The sequence below is a fragment of the Siphateles boraxobius genome, unplaced genomic scaffold (genome assembly GCF_051911475.1).
Source record: "Siphateles boraxobius isolate OS27281-9 unplaced genomic scaffold, OSU_SipBor_1 24, whole genome shotgun sequence".
NCBI lineage: Eukaryota > Metazoa > Chordata > Actinopteri > Cypriniformes > Leuciscidae > Siphateles > Siphateles boraxobius.
Window position 1 is genome coordinate 2,309,522 of NW_027508855.1, and position 22,850 is coordinate 2,332,371.

General features: G+C 37.2%; 1 protein-coding gene across 2 annotated transcripts in view; it reads right to left on the minus strand.

Annotated features, from left to right (window-relative positions):
- atp2a3 (ATPase sarcoplasmic/endoplasmic reticulum Ca2+ transporting 3) overlaps positions 1–22,850 on the minus strand; it is a 73,118-nt gene that overhangs the window by 5,420 nt on the left and 44,848 nt on the right. For both annotated transcript variants that reach the window (XM_077240703.1, XM_077240702.1), the window contains exons 9-17: positions 15,486–15,574; positions 15,237–15,339; positions 12,458–12,589; positions 8,092–8,208; positions 7,004–7,222; positions 3,254–3,589; positions 960–1,180; positions 671–873; positions 19–104 (exon numbers count right to left, since the gene is read on the minus strand). In XM_077240703.1, coding sequence (XP_077096818.1) covers positions 19–104; positions 671–873; positions 960–1,180; positions 3,254–3,589; positions 7,004–7,222; positions 8,092–8,208; positions 12,458–12,589; positions 15,237–15,339; positions 15,486–15,574 — 1,506 coding nt within the window. The remainder of the gene's footprint in view (positions 1–18; positions 105–670; positions 874–959; positions 1,181–3,253; positions 3,590–7,003; positions 7,223–8,091; positions 8,209–12,457; positions 12,590–15,236; positions 15,340–15,485; positions 15,575–22,850) is intronic.

The following is a 22,850-nucleotide window of genomic DNA, read 5'->3' on the forward strand; positions in this document are numbered from 1 at the left end:
GTCTCACTGTTGACTCACCAGCTGATAAAAGGACACCTGTGGCCCTTCCTCATCATACAAATACCACCAGGTAGCAGCACTGACAGTGCCTAGACCCACATATCCTAGAAAAACAAGAGTAAATGCCTGTTAATTGGTTAATAGAAAGTTCCCTTACTCTGTACAGTGGAAATCTGTAAGAGATCTAAAGAGACATTTTACAATAAAATACTTTTTAAGCTTTTGGAACTGAAATAATTGAAGTCATCCTATAATATACAGTGAAAAACTGTAAATTGACATTCCAGAATTATCTGTTTTCATTGAAGGTTTCAATAACGCTTTCTTATGATGTTTATTGCATTATTTGAGTGCCATGTTTGTGACCATGATGCCGTTTTGTATTTGTGGCATCTTCTTTTTATCTCAGTGGAAAAACTATGATTTATAATGTGGCTTTCTCTTTACCACCATTGTTTTTAAGGTTCTTGTCAGTATAATATAAATTAAAAAAATACATTGTAATAATGTGGTATATTAACATTACTTCAGTTAACATCATTTTCTATCTTTTACAGTGTAGAGCTGATTTACAGTTTTCAGGGAAGATCTGTAGGTGAACTAATGTGGCAAAAAAAAAAAAAAATCAATAATATTAGATTCTATGAAATAACCGAGATATTGGGCTAACCTCCGATGGCAAGGTATCTGAAGAAGAGCCAGCCAGAGATAAGAGGCTCCTTAGGATTTCGGGGGGGCTTGTCCATGATGTCCAGGTCAGGGGGATTGAAGCCCAGGGCAGTGGCCGGCAGACCATCCGTTACCAGGTTCACCCACAACAGCTGGACAGGGATCAAAGCCTCAGGCAGGCCAAGAATTGCTGTCAGGAATATACTGTGAGAGGGGGAAAAAAGGGAACTCACATGAGTGTAAATGTGGTTGGGATACTGAAGCACTAAACAAATCAGGCTCCCACTCACCACACCACCTCTCCCACGTTGGAGGAGATGAGGTAACGGATAAACTGCTTCATGTTGTTGTAGATGGCTCGTCCCTCCTCCACTGCGGCCACAATGGTGGAGAAGTTATCATCAGAGAGCACCATCTCGGAGGCTGACTTGGCTACAGCGGTGCCTGAGCCCATGGCGATGCCAATTTCAGCCTTTTTTAAGGCAGGGGCATCATTCACGCCATCTCCAGTCTGTGAGTGAGATGGGAGGAAGGAACAGAGTGAAGGATAAGGGTTAGTGGATACTCATGGGCTTTTCACACAACACAACGTTTGTTAAGCCCTAAGCCCCACTTATAAACCGTGACTGACCTGCTAGATAAACTGAATCGTGGCATATTATCAGATAAGCTTTTCTCTATTCTAATGCACCTCTACGAAAGTTCAGTGTGTTGGATCATTTCTGTAAAATTCAGTTAAAGCTATACAAGGAATGCATGGATTTTTTTTTCTTCAAATCTTAAAACAAATCTGCATGCTAAGGATTAAACAAAGTGTCAGCCGTCATTCCCGAAGGAAAATGTATAACATCAGAAATAAATAAATTATTTTATTCAGCAATGATGCATTAAATGAATCAAAAGTAACAGTAAAAACATTTATAAAATGATAAAAATAAATAAAAAAAAGATTCAAATAAATGCTGTTTTTTTTTTTACTTCATATTCTTCAAAGAATCTTGTGGAAAATAATGCATCGTGGTAACCACAGATATATTAAGCATTTTCAACATTGATAATAATAATAATAAGAAGAAGAAATGTTTCTTGAGCAAAAAATCTAATTGTAATGATTTCTGAAGGGTCACGTGACACTGATGCCTGGAGTAATGATGCTGAAAATCAGCTTTGTCATCATAGGAATAAATTACATTTTAAAATACATTAAAATAGAAAACAGCTATTTTAAATTGCAATCATATTTCACAGTATTATTGTTTTTCTGAACAAATAAATGCAAACTTGCAGAGCATAATTGAATTTTCTTCCGAAAACATAATTTTTTTTACCAACCCCAAACTTTTGAACAATAGCATACATTTGCTCCAAGATAAATTGAAGCAATTTCATTTATGAATTGAACGTGTTACTATGTAATTTAACTATTTAAAGAACAATAAATTAAAATGTTTGAAATGTCAGACATCATTCCAGAAAACACAAATAATATTCACAAAATGTTTACCACATAACGAACTCATTTTAATGAAAAATCACATTGTTCTAGAAACATCCAATTCACTTCTATGGCATGTTCAGTAAAGCTTGTCTGAGTTGGCAACAGTAACTAAAAGGGGGTGGAGCTTATCAAAGGGTCAATTTAAAGTCTATTAGTTTATACAGTGGATTAAAGTAAAGATTTAATCCACATTGAGCTGACAGAACTAATGATCAAAAGGTAAATTTAATTCACTCTTAGGTAAAAGCATATTACAAGCTGGGGATTAAACAGGAGTCAAGTAGAGGATGAGGAAATCTTTTTTTCTTCTGAAAGAAGCAAAGCAGCCTCTGTCACGCACACTGATGTCTGGGAAATACCTCAAGTCCCTAAACGACAAATAGACACATGCTGAGCTGAAGCTGGGGGCGACAGCGTGTGAACAGGAAGAGCACAGACATGCTCTCATAACTCCAGCAGGGAAAATCAGCATAAAATACAAGGCTCTCTGTCTCTGAGAGATGTACAGTAGGTAATGCAGCATATTATTGCTAAGAGACTGGAGAGTAGAATCAGAGACTTTATCCTTCTTATGATCCCAGATTGTATGATTGTCCCCTTTAATCGTATTAACAGCCCAAGTCTGTGACATTGGTGGTGGTAATGAAACATTTTATTTTACTCAAACCAAATGTATAGCAATTAGATTTTACAACAATATTAAATGTAATGTTAATGCCTAATAATTCCTGGTCTCATGTTAATTTGAATTAAAAAGGTTTGAGTGCAGGGCCTAAAATTAACTTTTTCCACACCTGCTAATTGGTGGGTGAATTGAGAAAATGTACTAGCCATGTAAGTGAACTTACAGTACATCAGGAAGGTCAGACTATCGTTCTTACAATTCAATTTAAAACATTTATTATGTTGTAGCTCATGTTGTAGCTCCTAAAGTAACCAACTGATGACTGACTTTCACATTTTTCAAGCCAATTTTTACTACCATTTGGTGGTTGGCTAATGTTTATTTCGGACTCTCTTTTGGTGTTTCAACAGTTTTTTTTTGAGGACCTTTTGTGAAACCAGCCACTAACCACTATATCTCACCATCGCTGTGATCTCATCAAAGGACTGTAGATAAGCAACAATCTTTGACTTGTGTGCAGGCTCAACACGGGCGAAGCACCGTGCCCTTTTCACAGCCTCTCGCTGGGCCTCTGGAGTCAGGTCATCGAACTCTCTACCCGTGTAGGCTCTTCCTTCCACGTCTTCATCCTCTTTGAAAATGCCGATGCGTCTGCAAATGGCCACGGCGGTGCCCTTGTTGTCCCCGGTGATCATGATGACACGTATACCGGCCTTACTGCACAGCTCCACTGAGCCAATCACCTCCTTTCTGGGCGGATCCAACATCCCCACACAGCCAACGAAGGTGAGATTTGACTAAACAGATGAACACATTTTGCATGTAATCCAAGAAATATAAATTTACATGTACAGTGGCATGAGACTTAATCCACATGCAAAATGTATGAACAAAAGCAATACCACAAAAAGAAGTGGAATCTACAAACAAATATTATTTATTTGTGTGTGTGTGTATATATGTGTGTTATATATATATATATATATTAGTGGTGGGCCGTTATCGGCGTTAACGTGCTGCGTTAACGTGAGACTCTTATCGGGCGATAAAAAAATATCGCCGTTATTCTATTCTCAAAGTTGGGTTGGGATCATAAAATGAATTTCGTTATATCGTTATATTTTCGCGCAATTCCATGTGTATAGCCTATATTTGACATATGACGCCGCGCCTACTGTCACAGATCGCGCAGCAGGGTATTTTCCTGTCAGGGACACAAGGTGTATACTTTTACTACATGTTACGTTGGGCGACGTTCCTCTCGTTACTTTATTTTAATGCAATACGTTGTTAAATGAGTTTATTCCAAGCGCGCTGTGTCCTTTGTATGGGCATGAGCGATGCTCATTTACAAATGAATCACTCTTGTGAGTCGATTCTGTTCAAAGACTTCATCAAATAAGTTGTCAGATGATCTGTCTAAATCGGTTCGCGAATCAGTTGATCTGTTCAGTTCCTCGCGTACTGAATCGTCTGAAGCGCTTTCAATAACACTCGTAGTCGAAACAGGAAGATTTAAGAGCATCAAGAGCGTTGGATGAAGTGGCCGATCTACAGTCTAGTCTAGTGAAAGCAAATCTGCAAATGCATCATATTTTTGCCAGCGATCAAGATCTTTATTAGTTGAACATCTTCGTATGCTGTCTGTGAATGAATGATTCCACAGGACGATACATTCGATTTCATTTCATTCAGGTAATACATTTTACAACCAAACAGATTATTACGCCACGATAGCACTAATAAAAAGTATGACATTATCCGGTTTTTGGACATACATTAATTTATAGGCAACAAAAAAAAAAAAACGCTTCAGAGCGTCGGCGCACTGGTTAACAGGTTAAATAAGCTACCATTGTCCACAGTTTATGAAATGAACACCCGCCATCCCGCGGTAATGTGTGTGTATTGCGCGTGTATTGCGCAGTGGCATAATCACACGAATAGTTTACATTGATTGAAACTAATTTGTTTAAAAATGAGGCTATTGCAGTAACAAGGCAGGTTCACATAAAATCATTATGACATATGATGACATTATTTTTTGATCTAACGAGCATTGGCGATGCAAAAACGGACTGTCGTGCGTATTGTTTTTTTTCTTCTTCCAAGCCTACTATGTTAAAAAAGGACGAAAACATGTTACTTGTTCAATTAATAAACAGTTTGTTTGATGACAAATCGCTAAAGATGAAATTGGCCTCCCTTTCTGTCATTGGGTTTTTTTTTTTTTTACGATATTCGACTTTTGCTCCTCGATTGTCGAATGGCATTTTTGGCAGAAATGCACAGCCCTACGCGAGGCGAACTATTCACAAAGACTTACTTTTAGTCATTATTTGGGTAGCACACATATTCTGAATGCCTTCGGGAGAATTCAAATGAGCCATTTTAATCTAGATTAATTTCAATGTTAATCTAGATTAATCTAGATTAAAAAAATTAATCTATGCCCACCTCTAATATATATATATATATATATATATATATATATATATATATATATATATATATATGTGTGTGTGTGTGTGTGTGTGTGTGTGTATAACAATGAACAAAATTATAAACGCAACACTTTTGTTTTTGCCCCCATTTTTCATGAGCTGAACTCAAAGATCTAAGACTTTTTCTACGTACACAAAAGGCCCATTTCTCTCAAATCTGTCTAAATCTGTGTTAGTGAGCATTATTTGCCGAGATAATCCATCCACCTCACAGGTGTGGCATATTAAGATGCTGTTAAGACAGCATGATTATTGCACAGGTGTGCCTTAGGCTGGCCACAATAAAAGGGCACTCTAAATTGTGCAGTTTTATCACACAGCACAATGCCACAGATGTCGCAAGCTTTGAGGGAGCGTGTAATTGGCATGCTGACTGCAGGAGTATCCACCAGAACTGTTGCCCGTGAATTGAATGTTTGTTTCTCTACCATAAGCCATCTCCAAAGGCGTTTCAGAGAACATGGCAGTACATCCAACCGACCTTACAACCGCAGACCGTGTAACCACACCAGCCCAGGACCTCTACATCTAGCATCTTCACCTCCAAGATTGTCTGAGACCAGCCACCCGGACAGCTGCTGCAACAATCGGTTTGTATAACCAAAGAATTTCTGCACCAACTATCAGAAACCGTCTCAGGGAAGCTCATCTGCATGCTCGTCGTCTTCATCAGGGTCTCGACCTGACTGCAGTTCGTTGTCGTAAACGACTTGAGTGGGCAAATGCTCACATTCGATAGCGTCTGGCACTTTGGAGAGGTGTTCTCTTCACGAATTAATCCAGGTTTTCACTGTACAGGGCAGTTGGCCGACAGTGTGTATGGCGCCGTGTGGGTGAGCGGTTTGCTGATGTAAACGTTGTGGATCGAGTGGCCCATGGTGGCGGTGGGGTTATGGTATGGGCAGGGATATGTTATGGACAACAAACACAGGAGCATTTTATTGATGGCACTTTGAATGCACAGAGATACCGTGACGAGATCCTGAGGCACATTGTTGTGCCATTCATTCACGACCATCACCTCATGTTGCAGCATGATAATGCACGGCCCCATGTTGCAAGGATCTGTACACAATTCCTGGAAGCTGAAAACATCCCAGTTCTTGAACTGCCAGCATAGTCATTGGACATGTCACCCATTGAGCATGTTTGGGATGCTCTGGATCGGTGTATAAGCAGCATATTTCAGGTCCTGCCAATATGCCCCACCTGTGAGGAGGATGGATTATCTCGGCAAAGGAGAAGTGCTCACTAACAGATTTAGACAGATTTGTGAACAATATTTGAGAGAAATAGGCCTTTTTGTGTACATAGAAAAAGTCTTAGATCTTTGAATTCAGCTCATGAAAAATGGGGCAAAAACAAACCCATGTTTTTTTTTGAAAAAAAAAATTCAGTGTATATTGCTTCAATAACTGACATTTGTTTTTATTATTTGTTAATAATAAATATAATCTGATATAAATTATAATATAATAATAATAACTAATTCAAAATTGTAGTTAATAATTGTTTTAATACATAATTGTAAAATTCTATTTGAGAAGTGTGCTTCTGTTATCCTGCTTTAAAATAAACCTCGGAAACCACGGAATGGAACTGTTATATTTTTTGTGTCTTTATAGTATGCCTAGTGAAAAACTATTGTGGTAAAACATCAAGTGCACAGATGTGTATAAAGATTTTAAACAACATCCAAACTCTCACCTCATACTCTGAGAACTTGACAGCGTTTTCCAGGTCCATTTTGTCATCAGAAGGAGGAGCGTCTCGTGTGGCCAAAGCTAAGCAGCGTAGTGTGTCTCTGCCTGACCCCCAGTCTCTAATAGTGCTCATCAGCTCCTCCTTCACTGCCATGGTCAACGGGACACGGTCTTTACCAACACGCACAAATTGACAACGGTCAATCACGCTCTCTGGAGCACCCTACATACAGAAAGAATGAAAGGAGAACCAGGTGTGATGCATATAGCAAAGTTTACTGAAGGTATTTATAGATGTCCGATGTTCAGTGTTGGGGGTTAAGCAATGTACGTAATCAAATTACTTTTTTTAAAGTAATGCATTACTTCTAAATCTACAACAAAATATTTGAGTTACATTTTCAAATAAGTAACTCAAGTAACTTTGGTGCTTTATTGTAGTTCTAGACTAAATGTGTGCATCCTTTATTCATCCCACTTGCACAAAAACATTCAGTTTTGCTCAAAATGAATAAAAACATTGAATTACAAAATCGGAATATTAAGTAAATCTGCAATTGTTAAATACAAAAAAACAAACCTACTTCATGTATTTAATCTCACTTTTAAACAAAGTCTTTGCTGCCGACTTTCGATGATCCAATTCAACTATACTAAAGCAAAATTAACTTCCGATAAACATCACATTGTGTTTTTTTTACTGCTGAGGAGTGTTTAACTTTCTTCTCCTGCATCCTATTTGTCTCCAATCCAGAATGGCAGCACAGTTGAAAGGTTTGTTTGAGAAGCGCCCTCTACTTTACAGGCGTGAATTTGCATTTCCTTTTGCATTTGCACCTTTGGTGCGAAAGGGCCTTTATATTTGCCAAAAACAGAACCTTTTTTTATTATTAAAAACACAAAAAGCAAGACCAGCCCAGATGAAAGAAAGTAACACAAAAATAATATAATGCATTACTTTCCATAAAAAGTAACTAAGTAATGCAATTAGTTACTTTTTAGGGAGTAATGCAATATTGTAAAGCATTGCTTTTTTAAAAGTAATTTTCCCCAACACTGCCACTGTTTTGGATGAGTTTAAGCTAGCAATACCTTGACAAACATCTTGCTTTGAGAGTTTGAGCCATTGGGAGTGCAGTACACAGACATGGACTTCCTGTCTCTGGAAAACTCCAGTGTGAATTTTTTCTGCATGAGTTTTCTGATAATCTAGGGGGAAGAAGGAAAGAAAAAGAGATGAAGAGAGAATGAGAGAGGTTACATTAAACAAAAGTGAAACACTCTCTGCTATCAGTGTGCATGTATGTTGGGTAAGATGCCACTCTCTCTCTAAACTGTTTTCTAGGGTAGTCTTCAGACATCACTGTTTGTAGTCAGCAGTCAAGCCCAGGTGGTTGGAGAAGAGTCTCATACACAGTAACTGACAGATTTTATGCAACACTGCAGTAGTTTTCTCAAAAAGTGTTTAGACTTTAATTACAGTAGCAACAGAAAATTTAAAAATAGGTTTGAAACCAGTCTCAAGCTTAAACAATTGGGCATCCCTGCATATAACTTTTTATTTAAAAAAAGTACACAACATTTAATGAAAAAGGATTCAAAAGTTTTGAGGTTGGTAGGATATTTTAATGTGTTTAAAAGATGTATCTTATACTCACAAAGGCCACATTTATTTAATAAAAATACAGTAAACTGTAATATTGTGAAATAATAGTACAATTCAAAAAACAGTTTTCTATTTTAATATATTTGAATTTATTCCTGTGATGGAAAAGCTGAATTTTTAGTTGCAATTACTCTCAATTCTCAGTGTCACATGATCTTTCAGAAATCATTCTAATATGCTGATTTGGTTGCCAGTAAACATTTCTTAATTGCTTAATATTTTTGTAGAAACCATGATACATTTTTGCAGATTCTTTGATGAATAGAAAGTTAAATAGAAAGTTCTAATGAACAGCATTTATTTGAAATAGAAATCTGTTGTATTAATGTCGTATTAATAATTTCACTTTTCCACAATTTAATGTGTTCTTGCTGAATATTTTCTTTTAAATATTACTGACCCCACACTTTTCAATTGGAGTGTACTTATTTCTAGCATAAATAAAAATATATTTTACTAAAAAATAGAAATTGATCATCCCCCATCATTTTCTGTTATATATTTACTTTTGAAAATAAGTAAATAAAATAATATAACCACAAAAAAAACATGCAAGAGAAACATTCAGTGATGCAAGAGCATAATTCTGCCACTAGGTGGAAACCACCTCCATCACATGAGAACAGAGAGTATTTACACTGACCTACCTACTTTTTTGCTGTCTCTGTCTGTGGCTCTGTTTTATATTGGGATCAGATGATCTACTCAGTCATTCTACAGATGTTTAGATAAGGCATGCATGTGTGAGAGAAAACCAGTGTCTCCCGTTTCCAGCTTATCTGAGAACACCACGACGTCATTCCTCAGCAGGTTTCCTGTGTTCTCAATCCTCAACAGCTTTAAAAAAACAATAACACACATCTAACTCCCTATTACATCAATTAATGCGCCCATCCAACCATCTGACATCTTTGAAAGTTTACCACCAATATGTAGAGACAGAAGAAATGTCTCTCTTTTGTTTCCATAGGGCAGTGAAGTTTTGGATCAGAATGGAAAGTTTAGATAACCAGGCGAGTGTATGAAGAGGTTATCTAAATATTATGCTTTTCCTCTGGGAGTCTGTGTGACTACGCTTATTTTTTGGAGAGGAGAAAGATTCAGGGGTCAGCAGAATAAAGAAAGTGGAGCTGATCTTTCACTCTTTCAGAGAAAAATGATCCCCGTAGGGAAAAGGGAGAGGGGATCAAGACTAGTCCACTGTTCCAATGTTTTATTTTGTCCCAGTGGTCTTTCACATCATACTTACACCAATTGGCATGCATGCATAAAGTTTATTAACTTGTGTGAGTGTTTGTGTGTTAGAGACATTTCCCATTATGTTTTCAGGGTTTTAGTGAAAATCAGTTTGTTTATATGCAAGAGAAACACGCGCACACATATACATATTAGTGCTGTCAATAAATAAAAAAACTAACCTAATTAAATCGCAAATTTTTCTGTAATTAATCGCACATTTTTCTGTAATTGCTATCATTCACACCCACTGATCTATATAGAATGACTGGATAGCTCATGACATCATATATTGGTATTCCCCAGTGAGCTCACGTGTTCTATTGAATCAATAGGAAATTTTATGATTTGACTGAGAAAACATTGCCTAACGAGACACCATTTTTAAATTTAAAGTCTCCCTGAACATTCTTACAACGCAAACATCCTAAGCATTTAAATTGGTATTTGTTTAAAGTCGGAAATTTTACCTGCTTATTAAAAATTGCTTTGATACCGGGGAGAGGAGCTTGGAGAGTGTCTGTCCAGGCTAACAGTAGTAATGGCAGTAATCAAGTGTTTTATTGTGTGATTTGCCCTTTGAATGAAGAAGAAGCAGCTTACCTCCTCGTTAAAATACGTTTAAAATATAATATTAAATTTTTAAGTGTAACTAAAACAATGAAAGATTTGTCACTGAAGAAAAATTCCTCATATGTGTACTTAAATTATAGCTCTTTCTGATTGTGTTTTATAGATCAGTAGTTTGTTCATATAAAGTGTCTGATTAGTTCAGGAAAATGTTCAGGAAATTCATAATACAAATTGTATGGGTTAATGTAACCCCTTATTTACACTACACACGTCTGTGGCGCGTTATGGCTGCGACACGGCTAACTCTAGTCAATGCATGCGTTTACACCAGCCGCTTCACTAACGCCTGTTTCACACACACTCCGTTTGCAGTGCATATTTTTTTCCGTACCCATGTTAACAGGCTAGAGCTGTTCACACTGGATGCGTTCCAGGTGCGGTGCGTATACAACAGTGCAGAGATCGTTTCCGCACAGAGTGTATTTCTTCTGCTGAAATAAAGTGACAGCGCATGGTTCGTGGTCAAACTGAATACGGATTGACATGAAAATATAGTAAATAAACGCATTTAATTAAAGTATACTTATATTTTTCACAGTCATTTTCTTTTTAACTTTTAAGCCCGGGGTAATTAAAGCAAGGAAAACTACACAGTACCTCAACAACGGGATATAATGGATGCAGCCAACTCGTCTCTTCGTGGAGGTGGAAAAACAAGTTCTTAAATTGTGGCCCACAATATTTCTTGTAAAAAAAGATTTAAATGCAAAAGAAAAGGTATGATAGAGCTGTTTTTGTCAATTGTATGTTTTAATTTAAAATGTTTGCGATGGTAACATAAGGCCTACATATTTAAATGTTTTGCCACTTGTTTGAGCACCTTAATATATAACGTTAAATCTATATAGAATTAATGCATTGAATAATACGTTTTTTAAGTGTATTGAGTTTAAACTCGAATACGTCTGTGAAAGAATGTATACCTATAACTGTGTACAAATAGAATCACAATGTTGAAACTTTTTTTTATATTATTTTATTAAATTCGCTGATATAAAAATAGTGATTTGAGAACTCTTGCAAAACCAACCGTGGTTCCTGGGGATGGTTCAGCTGCTATCAGCAGCACCATGGCCAATTCCGTGGGGAGGGACCTCCTTTCCCAGGTGGGAGGGTCAATTTGGCATCCCGAATCAGAGTTGCAGAGCCAACATCTATGGCCTCTCGATGGGAGCCATCATGTCTTTCCAGGAGGTCATGAACACGATCTCTGAGGCAAGGGCACCTTCTACCAGGACAAGGCTATGTGCCCAAGGTGCTTTATAACGCTCTCGGTTCTCCCCTCCACTGAGGATGAGCAGACACCACACTCACTGCGCTAGTAGCACGGCACTATTGAACTGCATTCCCCATAAGAATAAGAAACTGACACAATGCGAGTGAACCGTATTGAAAGGGAACTTTCTGATTACTAGCGTAAACTTGGTTCCCTGAGATAACAGGAATGAGCAGTGCATAGCTTGCTGTGCTACTGCGCCTACACGAGAGTCGACGCAGCCACTACTCAGTCAAAAAATTCGGATGAAAATGGCTTTCAGCGTGACTTAAATAGGCTGTCGGCCCCACCCGTTTCGGTGGGCTGAAAGGCAATTGCAGGTACAACAAGTGGAGCAGGTTTATTAGGCTGCTGTCACTTTAAGACCTGCCACACATGATGCGGATCTGACACGCATCCCATTTTCTCAAAATTCTACGTTAATTTAAGACTTCATTATCTGTGCTTGCAAGGATACTCAAAAGAACGGCCATGTCTTCATTTCTTTTAAATACCCTGTCTTGCACCACTGACCAAACTTTATGAGCTCTAATATTTCTTCTGAAGCTTCAAATATCTATCGCTCCAATTATCGTTTTTTCATCACTAACTCTCCTGTTATTGCAGTCGGTCTCATTTCCTGGTGCACACCATGGCTCCCTTCTTACCAGGTTACAAGCTGCAGCTCGGTCCACTTTGCTAAGTCCAGAGAGATCCGTTTTAAACACGTTCATCTTCTCAACCAGCGTTGTGAGCGCAGTTTCCGTGGCCTCGCCCACTTTCTCGTACACTCCTTTAGCCTGCGGGACAGCATAAGCACAAAAGTGTGTAAACATTCAGTGCCCTATCAGCACAAACAACATGAAGTATATGGCACTTGCATATTCATTATGCAAGACTAGAGTCATGCACTCACTTCAGAAATGATTGTTACTGTGCACTTTAAATGTCACCTGAAAGCAATGGACCATGCGAGTATGTACTGTAACAGAGAAATCCAACTTCATCTAACTCTGTACAAGTGCAGCAACAAAGCATGTCCTATTATAACATTTTAAATAATTTCTACATAGGGTTATTAACATTTTTGTCCAGTTAATTTTCATGACTTTCCCAGTCATTCTTGATTACTAGATGATATATTATTTTTATGAAAAGGAATATCGTTTTCTAAGGCTGTTTGGGTTTTGATTCTTAGGTTAAACTGTTAAACTGTACACATTCAACACAAATCAATTTAGAAAATCCATGTATTGTACACTAGTGTTCAAAATCTTGGGGCTTGAAAGCTGTTTTAATGTTTTTGAAAGAAGTATCTTGTGCTCGCCAAGGATGCATTTATTTGATCAAAAATACAGAAAAAACAATAATATAGTGAAATATAATTACAATTTAAAATAAATGTTTTCATTCAAATATAATTAAATTCCTGTGATGGCAAAGTGACATTTTTGGCATCATTACAGTCTTCAGTCTCACATGATTCTTCAGAAATTATTCTAATCTAATAATTTGCTTCTCAAGAAAGATTTCTTATTATCAATGTTAAAAACCGTTCTTCTTAATATTTTTGTGGAAACCATGATTTCTTTGATGGAAAAAGAACAGCATTTATTTAAAATGGAAAGCTTTTGTAACAATATAAATGTCTAATTGACTAATTTATAAATAGTGGTATATTGTACAATTGTAAAAAGAATTTGTATTTTTTTATTACATTTCCAAGAGTATAAATAACAATTTTAAATGTATATAATATTTCCAGGTTTTCCATGACCCTGGAATCCAGTTTGTAACTGTAATGGCTGCACCTAAAGATCATGGGCTGTCACTATTCCTTGATTAAATTAGAGTACTCGATTTAAAAAATAATGCTCAATTGTAATTTATCCGTTTCGAGTAACCGGCAAAATCACGGAAGTTGCGCATTCCACAGAAAAGAATCCATGAAAAGAATTATTAGACTGATTTCTAAGGCTGCACAAAGTATTAAAACCATTAAAAAAACATACTACAGCATAGACCATGCTATTGAGTGCTTTAATTATTTACATGCTTGTAGTAAGTATCAGAGCGGCTTTGTTGACAGATGCTGCTCCACATGAACTGTTATCATTTACATACGTGAAGCGCGTCTCAAACTCTATCTCTGCATATGCTGCGAGTTTTGGTTGCTTATAACGTTCATCTGGGAACGCAATGTGCGCCATTTCATCAGATTTGTAAGGTGAATCATTTATAAACCCATGCCAACAAAAGAGAATACATCATTAGTCTGTATGTTTCTAAATATACAAAATGTTCACTGCGATTTCAAAATAAAAGTCTAAACCCTTGCTCTGAGTTTGCTGTAGCATTTCTATTTTAAAGAAGTTGCCAAATATTAAAGATTAAGTTAACATTTGAATTAAATATCGTTTGGCCAATATTAGACCAGGATTTGATCTACTGTAAAGTGCAACAACACCAGGTCATGGGTGCCCTCTGCAGGCATTTGTTATACATTTCCTGATGTACATAAGTCGATTGTCAATATTATGTATATTTATTATGCATTTTAACAGTGTTTTTCTATAAAACTATAATATGATTACTTGATTTTGATACTTTATTTGAAACAATAATTATTAACATAATTGTTAATATTTGTATTTTAAGTCATTTTAAAAACTATTGTTTGCTTAGGTCTGTTTTTAATACTACAAAAAATATCTGATTAATCGTCAAAATAATCGATCGATAACACATTACCAAAATAATCGTTAGTGATAGCCCTAACAGTGTTTCTATGAAAATCCCAGGCTAAAATTTGATACTCCTCATTCAAACACATGGCTCCTGTGTTAACATCTATTATAATGGTTTATTAGATTCACAGTTCACTTTATGGATGGGTGGTCAACTCTGTCCTGAAATATTTGCATTATTCCAGGAAGCAGGGTGCTGTGGTAGTGAAGCATGACATTTACTCAACTAGCGATTATTTATCCTATTAAAAACATGGTCAGATTAAAGTAATAAAACTTTTTTTAAATATTTGCTTGATATTGCTGATTTAGTGTTGTCATTTAACTTTAACATTAGATTGGGTGCCTTTTACAACAAAGCACGCTTTAAAAATCTTCAGCTTGTCCTAACTTGCACTGTCCTTTACCCTACCCGACAACCACGGAAAAAAGCTATGATATTACGCAACAGTAACCATGATACCATGGCAATGGCACAGAGGTGAGAAATACAAGCCAAATGCACAAAACTAGCAAAATAAAAAGCTGTCTGTCCCTAAAGAACACAGGGTGAATAGTTGAAGTGAATAGAAAACACTTCAGCAATGAGAGTAGGACAGACTCAAAAACACTGACCAAGATTCATTTTGTTAAACTCAGAAGGGTAAATATGGCATCTGAGGCTTGGATGCAGGAGAAGATCCACGCACACACCACTGACCTCATTATAGTCCAGCGAAGAGTCATTGCACAGGGAGCAGACTGTAGCCAGTTCCACTAGACCATCATAATCTCCACACTGCACAGGCTTGTCAGCTTTCAGCCTAAGGGGGAGACAGTTATTGCAAAAAAGGGATGTAAATACAAACTAAGTATCCAGAATGAGTATTAGATTATTTGGAGGAGGTAAAAATGAAAAGGTGTTTTGGGAAGGATCAAGGACTCAGAGTTTGTTTGTGTGTGCTCTTACACTTGTCCCTCCGGAGCATAGGTTGAGCCGGTGATGGTGAACTCATGCAGGGAGCAGCTGGTGTCATCAGCCTTATTAACCACAAACATCTAAGAGAGACAGAAGTGAGATGGGGAGAGAGACAGCATGAGAAACATGGAGATTAACCAAACATACTGCACATCAGGGGTATGACTTCTTTCCAGTTGTTCATGATTATTGGATTAGGATTTTTGTTTCTGAGATTGCACTGTCAAAAATATGATATATATATATATATATATATATATATATATATATATATATATATATATATATATATATATATATATATATATATATATATATATATAATTAATAAAAATAAATTATACATTCATAGTTTTATAAAGTAAACTTAACATTTTGTAAATATATACATTACTATTCAAAGTTTAGGGTCGGGAAAACTTATGATTTACAAAAAAAAGTCTCTTATGCTCACCAAGGCAACATTTATTATAAAAAAAATATAATGATGAATTGTTTTTCAAGATTTTCTGATGATTAGAAAGTCTGAAAGAACATAATTTATTTGAAAAAACTTTTGAAACTTTTGATCAATTTAATGCTTCCTTGCTTAATAAAAGAACTTCAAAATTTTAATTGTAATATAATAATAATAATAATAATGATAATAATATTAAATATAAAAACTACTGGCCAATTGGGCTGCCAGAAGAAAAAAAATCTTATCGTTGAGACTTACAAAATATGTCCACCATAGAAACTTTCATGACTTCAATGTTTTATTAATTTCCAAAAAATCTGCAGGCCAGGAAAAGTGCATTTTCAAATTCCCTGATATTCCCAGGTTTTCCATGAGGAAATCCTGGCACATAAAGTTCTAAATGCTTATACGTTTACCATTTAGAAGTGGTTCTTGTAATTAAATAAGTTGGAAAAACAAACTCCACAACTGTGCCTAAGAAAACATGGTTAAAAAAAAGAACTAGAAAATAAGTTATCCAAGGCATCAGAAAATAGTTACAAAGTTGTGACTCCACCCAATCAGCTCTGGGGTTTCCCTCATCCCCCGGCCAATCAGAGGCAGAGCAATGATGTCATAATGCACTGGGTAGGTTCCTGTGTTTAGTGGCCTGGCATTAGCTCTTCCCTGTCTGAACCAACACACTCAACACAACTTGTAACAGAAACACAGACTACAATAAACTACTGCCTCCTACTGAAATGTCTGCTTTCAATGGACCAAATGAAGTGAAAAACAGCAAACAAATCACTTTGCCCTTGTTTCAGCAGAGATTTGTCCAGTTTTATTGTAATTAACTCCAGGTGCCGTACTGCACAACCAATACTAAATTCTACTGCATTACTGAAACAAATAAAGTGTTTCTGATTTATGGAATCAACATCACAAAAGTGTTAAGAAAAGCTAAACGACATGAGCTGAAGATGAGTTCAGCCTGACAACATCAGACAAATCGGCCAAACCCATTATGCAATGCTCTAGTATTTGTAAATGTACTGGTAAATGTTTTTTCTTTTTTTTACATCGAGTCTTTGCTACGACATTCATCACAATGAAACGAGCCAGCAGGAGCTGTGGCAGCCCTGGGCGTGTTGCAGCAGAGAGAAGAGAGATCTTATTTTCTCACTATCCCCTTCCTCCAGTATGTGGGTGTAGTGGCAGATGAAACAGGTGGATGGTGGAATGGAACTCATAAAGCCAATTTGGTGAACACCATTGATCGCAGTCCCCACCTTTCTGTTCGGATGACAGGTCTGAAATGGAGGTGCGCGCTGGGAACGAGTAAAAATGACTCCTGCTCTTACGAGGTGCCGTAAATGTTGACTATGCAGGTGGACTTGCTGAAATGTGTTTTATCATGATTAAAAGCCACTGCGGTCGAGCTCAAGTTACATGGACACTAAAACACACACACACACACACACACACACACACACACACACACACACACACACACACACACACACACACACACACACACACACACACACACACACACACACACACACACACACACACACACACACACACACACACACACACACAAAACTACCAGAAGTAGATTCTTATCAATATCTGCACTATGCTCAATAATGAAGCATCTAAACTAAGACATCGCTAAAACATCACTGCCAAGCAGCCATGTATGGGTATACCATAAAAAGAAAATCATATGAAAGGCAGTTTCAGACGTACACAAATGTACAAACACGCAGAGGGAAAAACATCCTCTCTTGGTGCGACTTCACTCACAGCAAGACTCAAATGTGTCTGATTAAAGAATTAATGGAGCAGTTAAGTTGTAAAACTTTCAGAGTTCCACAGAACTCCTGTTTCCTGTTTGAAACAGACACAAATACACAAAACGTAAGTGTGGAAAACACAAAGCGAGCAGCAGGCAGCAGCAATCAGAGGGCTGGATCATGCCCCTAAGCCCTTAAAATAAATGGATTATTGAGTTAGCTTGCTCTGCTGTAAAGAACAGTCTTCTCAGGCAAAAAAAAAAAATGTCTTTATAAAGTAATGACCATTATCATAACAACTACTGGTATTGGTACAGCACAAGTATTTTTTACTTCATAAAGCTAACATAAAAGAGCAAATAATTAGATGCGTTATTGGGAACATTACAGCATGTGATTGTTGTAACAGTGGGCCAGCTGATTCTAACCCCAAGTTACAAAAGCAGCAGGTTCTCTTTTCTGGTAAACACTATTTTTGTGTTCTACTTCTCTGGTCTTTAACTACACAGGAATCTGTGCTGCTCGATTTCCACAGTCAAACACCATGCAAAGAGACATTGTCAACTGGGCAAGAGGGAAAAGAAGAAAATTAGACCCAGTTGCCTGCCCACTATCACAAACAATGTACTCTTTGACCTCGGAATGCTGGTCTCTGACATGTTCATTTAGTGAAAAATCTTTGTTTGGTTGTAAGTTCATCTTTAGCTATTTATAGGCCTCCATATCACCCCAATAACTCTACAAGAATTTATATGACTATAATTTATCCTGTTCTACAAATAAACCAGACTCTCCATGTATACTGACTTTGTTACTTAATTTAATCATTCTTTGAGTGTTGAGTCATTACCATGATTTAAAATACAATATGATACAATATACAATCCATTCGGCTGTGTAGAAGATTTTGCCTCAAGAATTTCAACTTTTTTTTATGAATCGAGTAAATAAAAATGTAGTATATTTTGTGCAAAAAGAATTAATCAACAGACGCAGCTGGATAATTTCAATAATGACCAACGTAATCTACCAAGAGCAGAGCAAATTAGCTTCTGGTTTAGGACATGCTTTTTTGGGTCCTTAAATAATGGCACAAATGCATATGCAATAAGGTCAGCCGCAAAAATAACTGTTCACGCCTTTGCAGCGCTAATTTTTCACTGCATGTCTATAGTAAATCCTGGCAGTAGGTTTTTTAACGCCAAAAGAGGGTTTACGCTGGCGCAAGCTGTTAGTAAATCTGGCCCTAAATGTTTTTACTATAACTTTCAATCAATTTAATGCATCCTTGCTGAATGGATTTTCTTTGACCTCTTAACTTCTTTCACAAAAATCCCCCCCCCCCCCCCACCCACAGTGAGCAGTAATTAAGATCTGACACCCACAATGTACTGAATTGTACCAACAAGTAGCAGTGATGCATCAGTAGCATAAAATAATCTAAATGAAAAACGTCATGATGAGGGTTGTTGCTAGCCTGCATTGTTTGTTTACAGTCATTTATAAATCAGATCTGCACCAAAAACACCAACAACCATCCCATAACTTGGCAGACAAGGAATTGTGTTGCATGTTGCGATACGTTGTCATAGCAACAGATCCCAGGGAACAGGGTAGCATGCAGTGATATGCAATGATGAGCCTCTGATAAGGATATGTGTGTGTATGGGTGTATGAGTTTCACAGGAGTGGAAAATTATTTTAGACATCCGTATTTCCGCCTGATTTAGCCAAAGTGACTTACGTATTAGTGCCAGTGACTTGGATGATGTCTGGACTCCAAAAAGGCACACAGTGGGTTGATTGGCTTAGGCGATCCTGAACAACACTGCGACATAGTGACAGCACTAATTCCAAACCCAGGATAAGCATCTTGTCTGTCCCTATAATAAGCCTCTCAGCAGAACGCTTTTAGTACTTAAAGGGTTAGTTCACCCAAAAATGAAAATTAAGTCATTAATTACTCACCCCCATGCTGTACCAACCCCGTAAGACCTTCGTTCATCTTCGGAACACAAATGAAGATATTTTTGATTAAATCTGAGAGGTGGATCACTGCTACATAGGCTGCCAGAGGGAATGAAACTTGACGGCCCAGAAAGTCATTAAAGAAAATGTTTAAATATTCCATGTGCCTACAGTGGCTCAACTATAAGTTTATCAAGCGACGAGAATACTTTTTTCCCGAAAAAAAAAAACATAATAACGACTTTATTCGACTATTCCTTTTCTTCCTTGTGGGCCTGAGACGAGAGTTCAAGAGATTTCCACGACGCATGCGCGAGAACTGAGAAGAGGACGTTCTTCTTCTAATACTTCTTGTTCAGTTCTCGCGCATGCGTCGTGGAAATCTCTTGAACTCTCGTCTCAGGCCCACAAGGAATGAAAAGGAATAGTCGAATAAAGTCGTTATTATGTTTTTTTTTTCGGGAAAAAAGTAGTCTCGTCGCTTGATAGACTTATAGTTGAGCCACTGTAGGCACATGGAATATTTAAACATGTTCTTTAATGACTTTCTGGGCCGTCAAGTTTCATTCCCTCTGGCAGCCTATGTAGCAGTGATCCACCTCTCATATTTAATCAAAAATATCTTCATTTGTGTTCCGAAGATGAACGAAGGTCTTACGGGGTTGGTACAGCATGGGGGTGAGTAATTAATGACTTAATTTTCATTTTTGGGTGAACTAACCCTTTAACATTACGAGGCACAGGAGGTTTAACAGAATGTTGAATCCAGTTGGGACACATTTTCACATGCTCAATTTTAAAATTCTGTCTTGCATGTGAAATGTCTTTTCTTCCTTTTCTTAAGGGACTCTTTAGGTGATGAATTTTGTCACTGTTTCAGGCTGAGGCTGACATAGTTGCCCGTTACCAACTGTGGAGTATGATATTGGTAAAAAAAAAAAGCAACAATCAGACAGACATTTGTATTTAACTCTGCTTCTAAATTGAAATTGGCCTTGGTTTGTTTGCAGAACTTTTATATAATGTACAGGTGCTGGTCATATAATTAGAATATCATCAAAAAGTGGATTTATTTCAGTAATTCCATTTAAAAAAATTGGGTATTATACATTCCTGTATACATACATTCATTACACACAGGCTGATTTATTTCAAATGTTCATTCCTTTTAAGTTTGATGATTATAACTGACAACTAATGAAAACCCCAAAATCAGTATCTCAGAAAATTAGAATATTGTGAAAAGGTTCAATATTAAAGACACCTGGAGCCACACTCTAATCAGGTAATTAACTCAAAACACCTGCAAAGGCCTATAAATGGTCTCAGTCTAGTTCTGTAGGCTACACAATCATGGGGAAGACTGCTGACTTGACAGCTGTCCAAAAGACGACCATTGACATCTTGCACAAGGAGGGCAAGACACAAAATATAGTATACTCTCCAGTATACTCTCCATGTATACTGACTTTGTTACTTAATTTAATCATTCTTTGAGTGTTGAGTCATTACCATGATTTAAAATACAATATGATACAATATACAATCCATTCGGCTGAGTAGAAGATTTTGCCTCAAGAATTTCAACTTTTTTTTATGAATCGAGTAAATAAAAATGTAGTATATTTTGTGCAAAAAGAATTAATCAACAGACGCAGCTGGATAATTTCAATAATGACCAACGTAATCTACCAAGAGCAGAGCAAATTAGCTTCTGGTTTAGGACATGCTTTTTTGGGTCCTTAAATAATGGCACAAATGCATATGCAATAAGGTCAGCCGCAAAAATAACTGTTCACGCCTTTGCAGCGCTAATTTTTCACAGCTGGCTGCTCACAGAGCTCTGTGTCCAAGCACATTAATAGAAAGGCGAAGGGAAGGAAAAGATGTGGTATAAAAAAAGTGTACAAGCAATAGGGATAACCGCACCCTGGAGAGGATTGTGAAACAAAACCCATTCAAAAATGTGGGGGAGATTCACAAAGAGAGGACTGCAGCTGGAGTCAGTGCTGCAAGAACCACCACGCACAGACGTATGCAAGACATGGGTTTCAGCTGTCGCATTCCTTGTGTCAAGCCACTCTTGAACAAGACACAGCGTCAGAAGCGTCTCGTCTGGGCTAAAGAAAAAAAGGACTGGACTGCTGCTGAGTTTGTCCAAAGTTATGTTCTCTGATGAAAGTAAATTTTGCATTTCCTTTGGAAATCAAGGTCCCAGAGTCTGGAGGAAGAGTGAAGAGGCACAGAATCCACGTTGCTTGAAGTCCAGTGTAAAGTTTCCACAGTCGGTGATTGGTTTGGGGTGCCATGTCATCTGCTGATGTTGGTCCACTGTGTTTTCTGAAGTCCAAGGTCAATGCAGCCGTCTACCAGGAAGTTTTAGAGCACTTCATGCTTCCTGCTGCTGACCAACTTTATGGAGATGCAGATTTCATTTTCCAACAGGACTTGGCACCAGCACACAGTGCCAAAGCTACCAGTACCTGGTTTAAGGACCATGGTATCCCTGTTCTTAATTGGCCAGCAAACTCGCCTGACCTTAACGCTATAGAAAATCTATGGGGTATTGTGAAGAGGAAGATGCGATACGCCAGACCCAACAATGCAGAAGAGCTGAAGGCCATTATCAGAGAAACCTGGGCTCTCATAACACGTGAGCAGTGCCACAGACTGATCGATTCCATGCCACGCTGCATTGCTACAGTGCCAGTAATCAGGCAAAAGGAGCCCCAACTAAGTATTGAGTGCTGTACTTGCTCATACTTTTCAGGTTCATACTTTTCAGTTGGCCAACATTTCTAAAAATCCTGTTTTTGTATTGGTCTTAAGTAATAATCAAATTTTCGGAGATACTGAATTTGGGATTTTCATTAGTTGTAAATTTCAATCATCACAATTAAATGAAATAAACATTTGAAATATATCAGTCTGTGTGTAATGAATGAATATAATATAAAAATCTCACTTTTTGAATGGAATTACTGAAATAAATCAACTTTTTTGATGATTTTCTAATTATATGACCAGCACCTGTATATGTCTCTCTCTTTCCTATGTTCATATGTGATGAAATTCGGTAATGTCTAATTTAATTAATATTAAATGGAAAAGGAAAATCAAAACAAGGACTACTGTGTTCAAAATAAA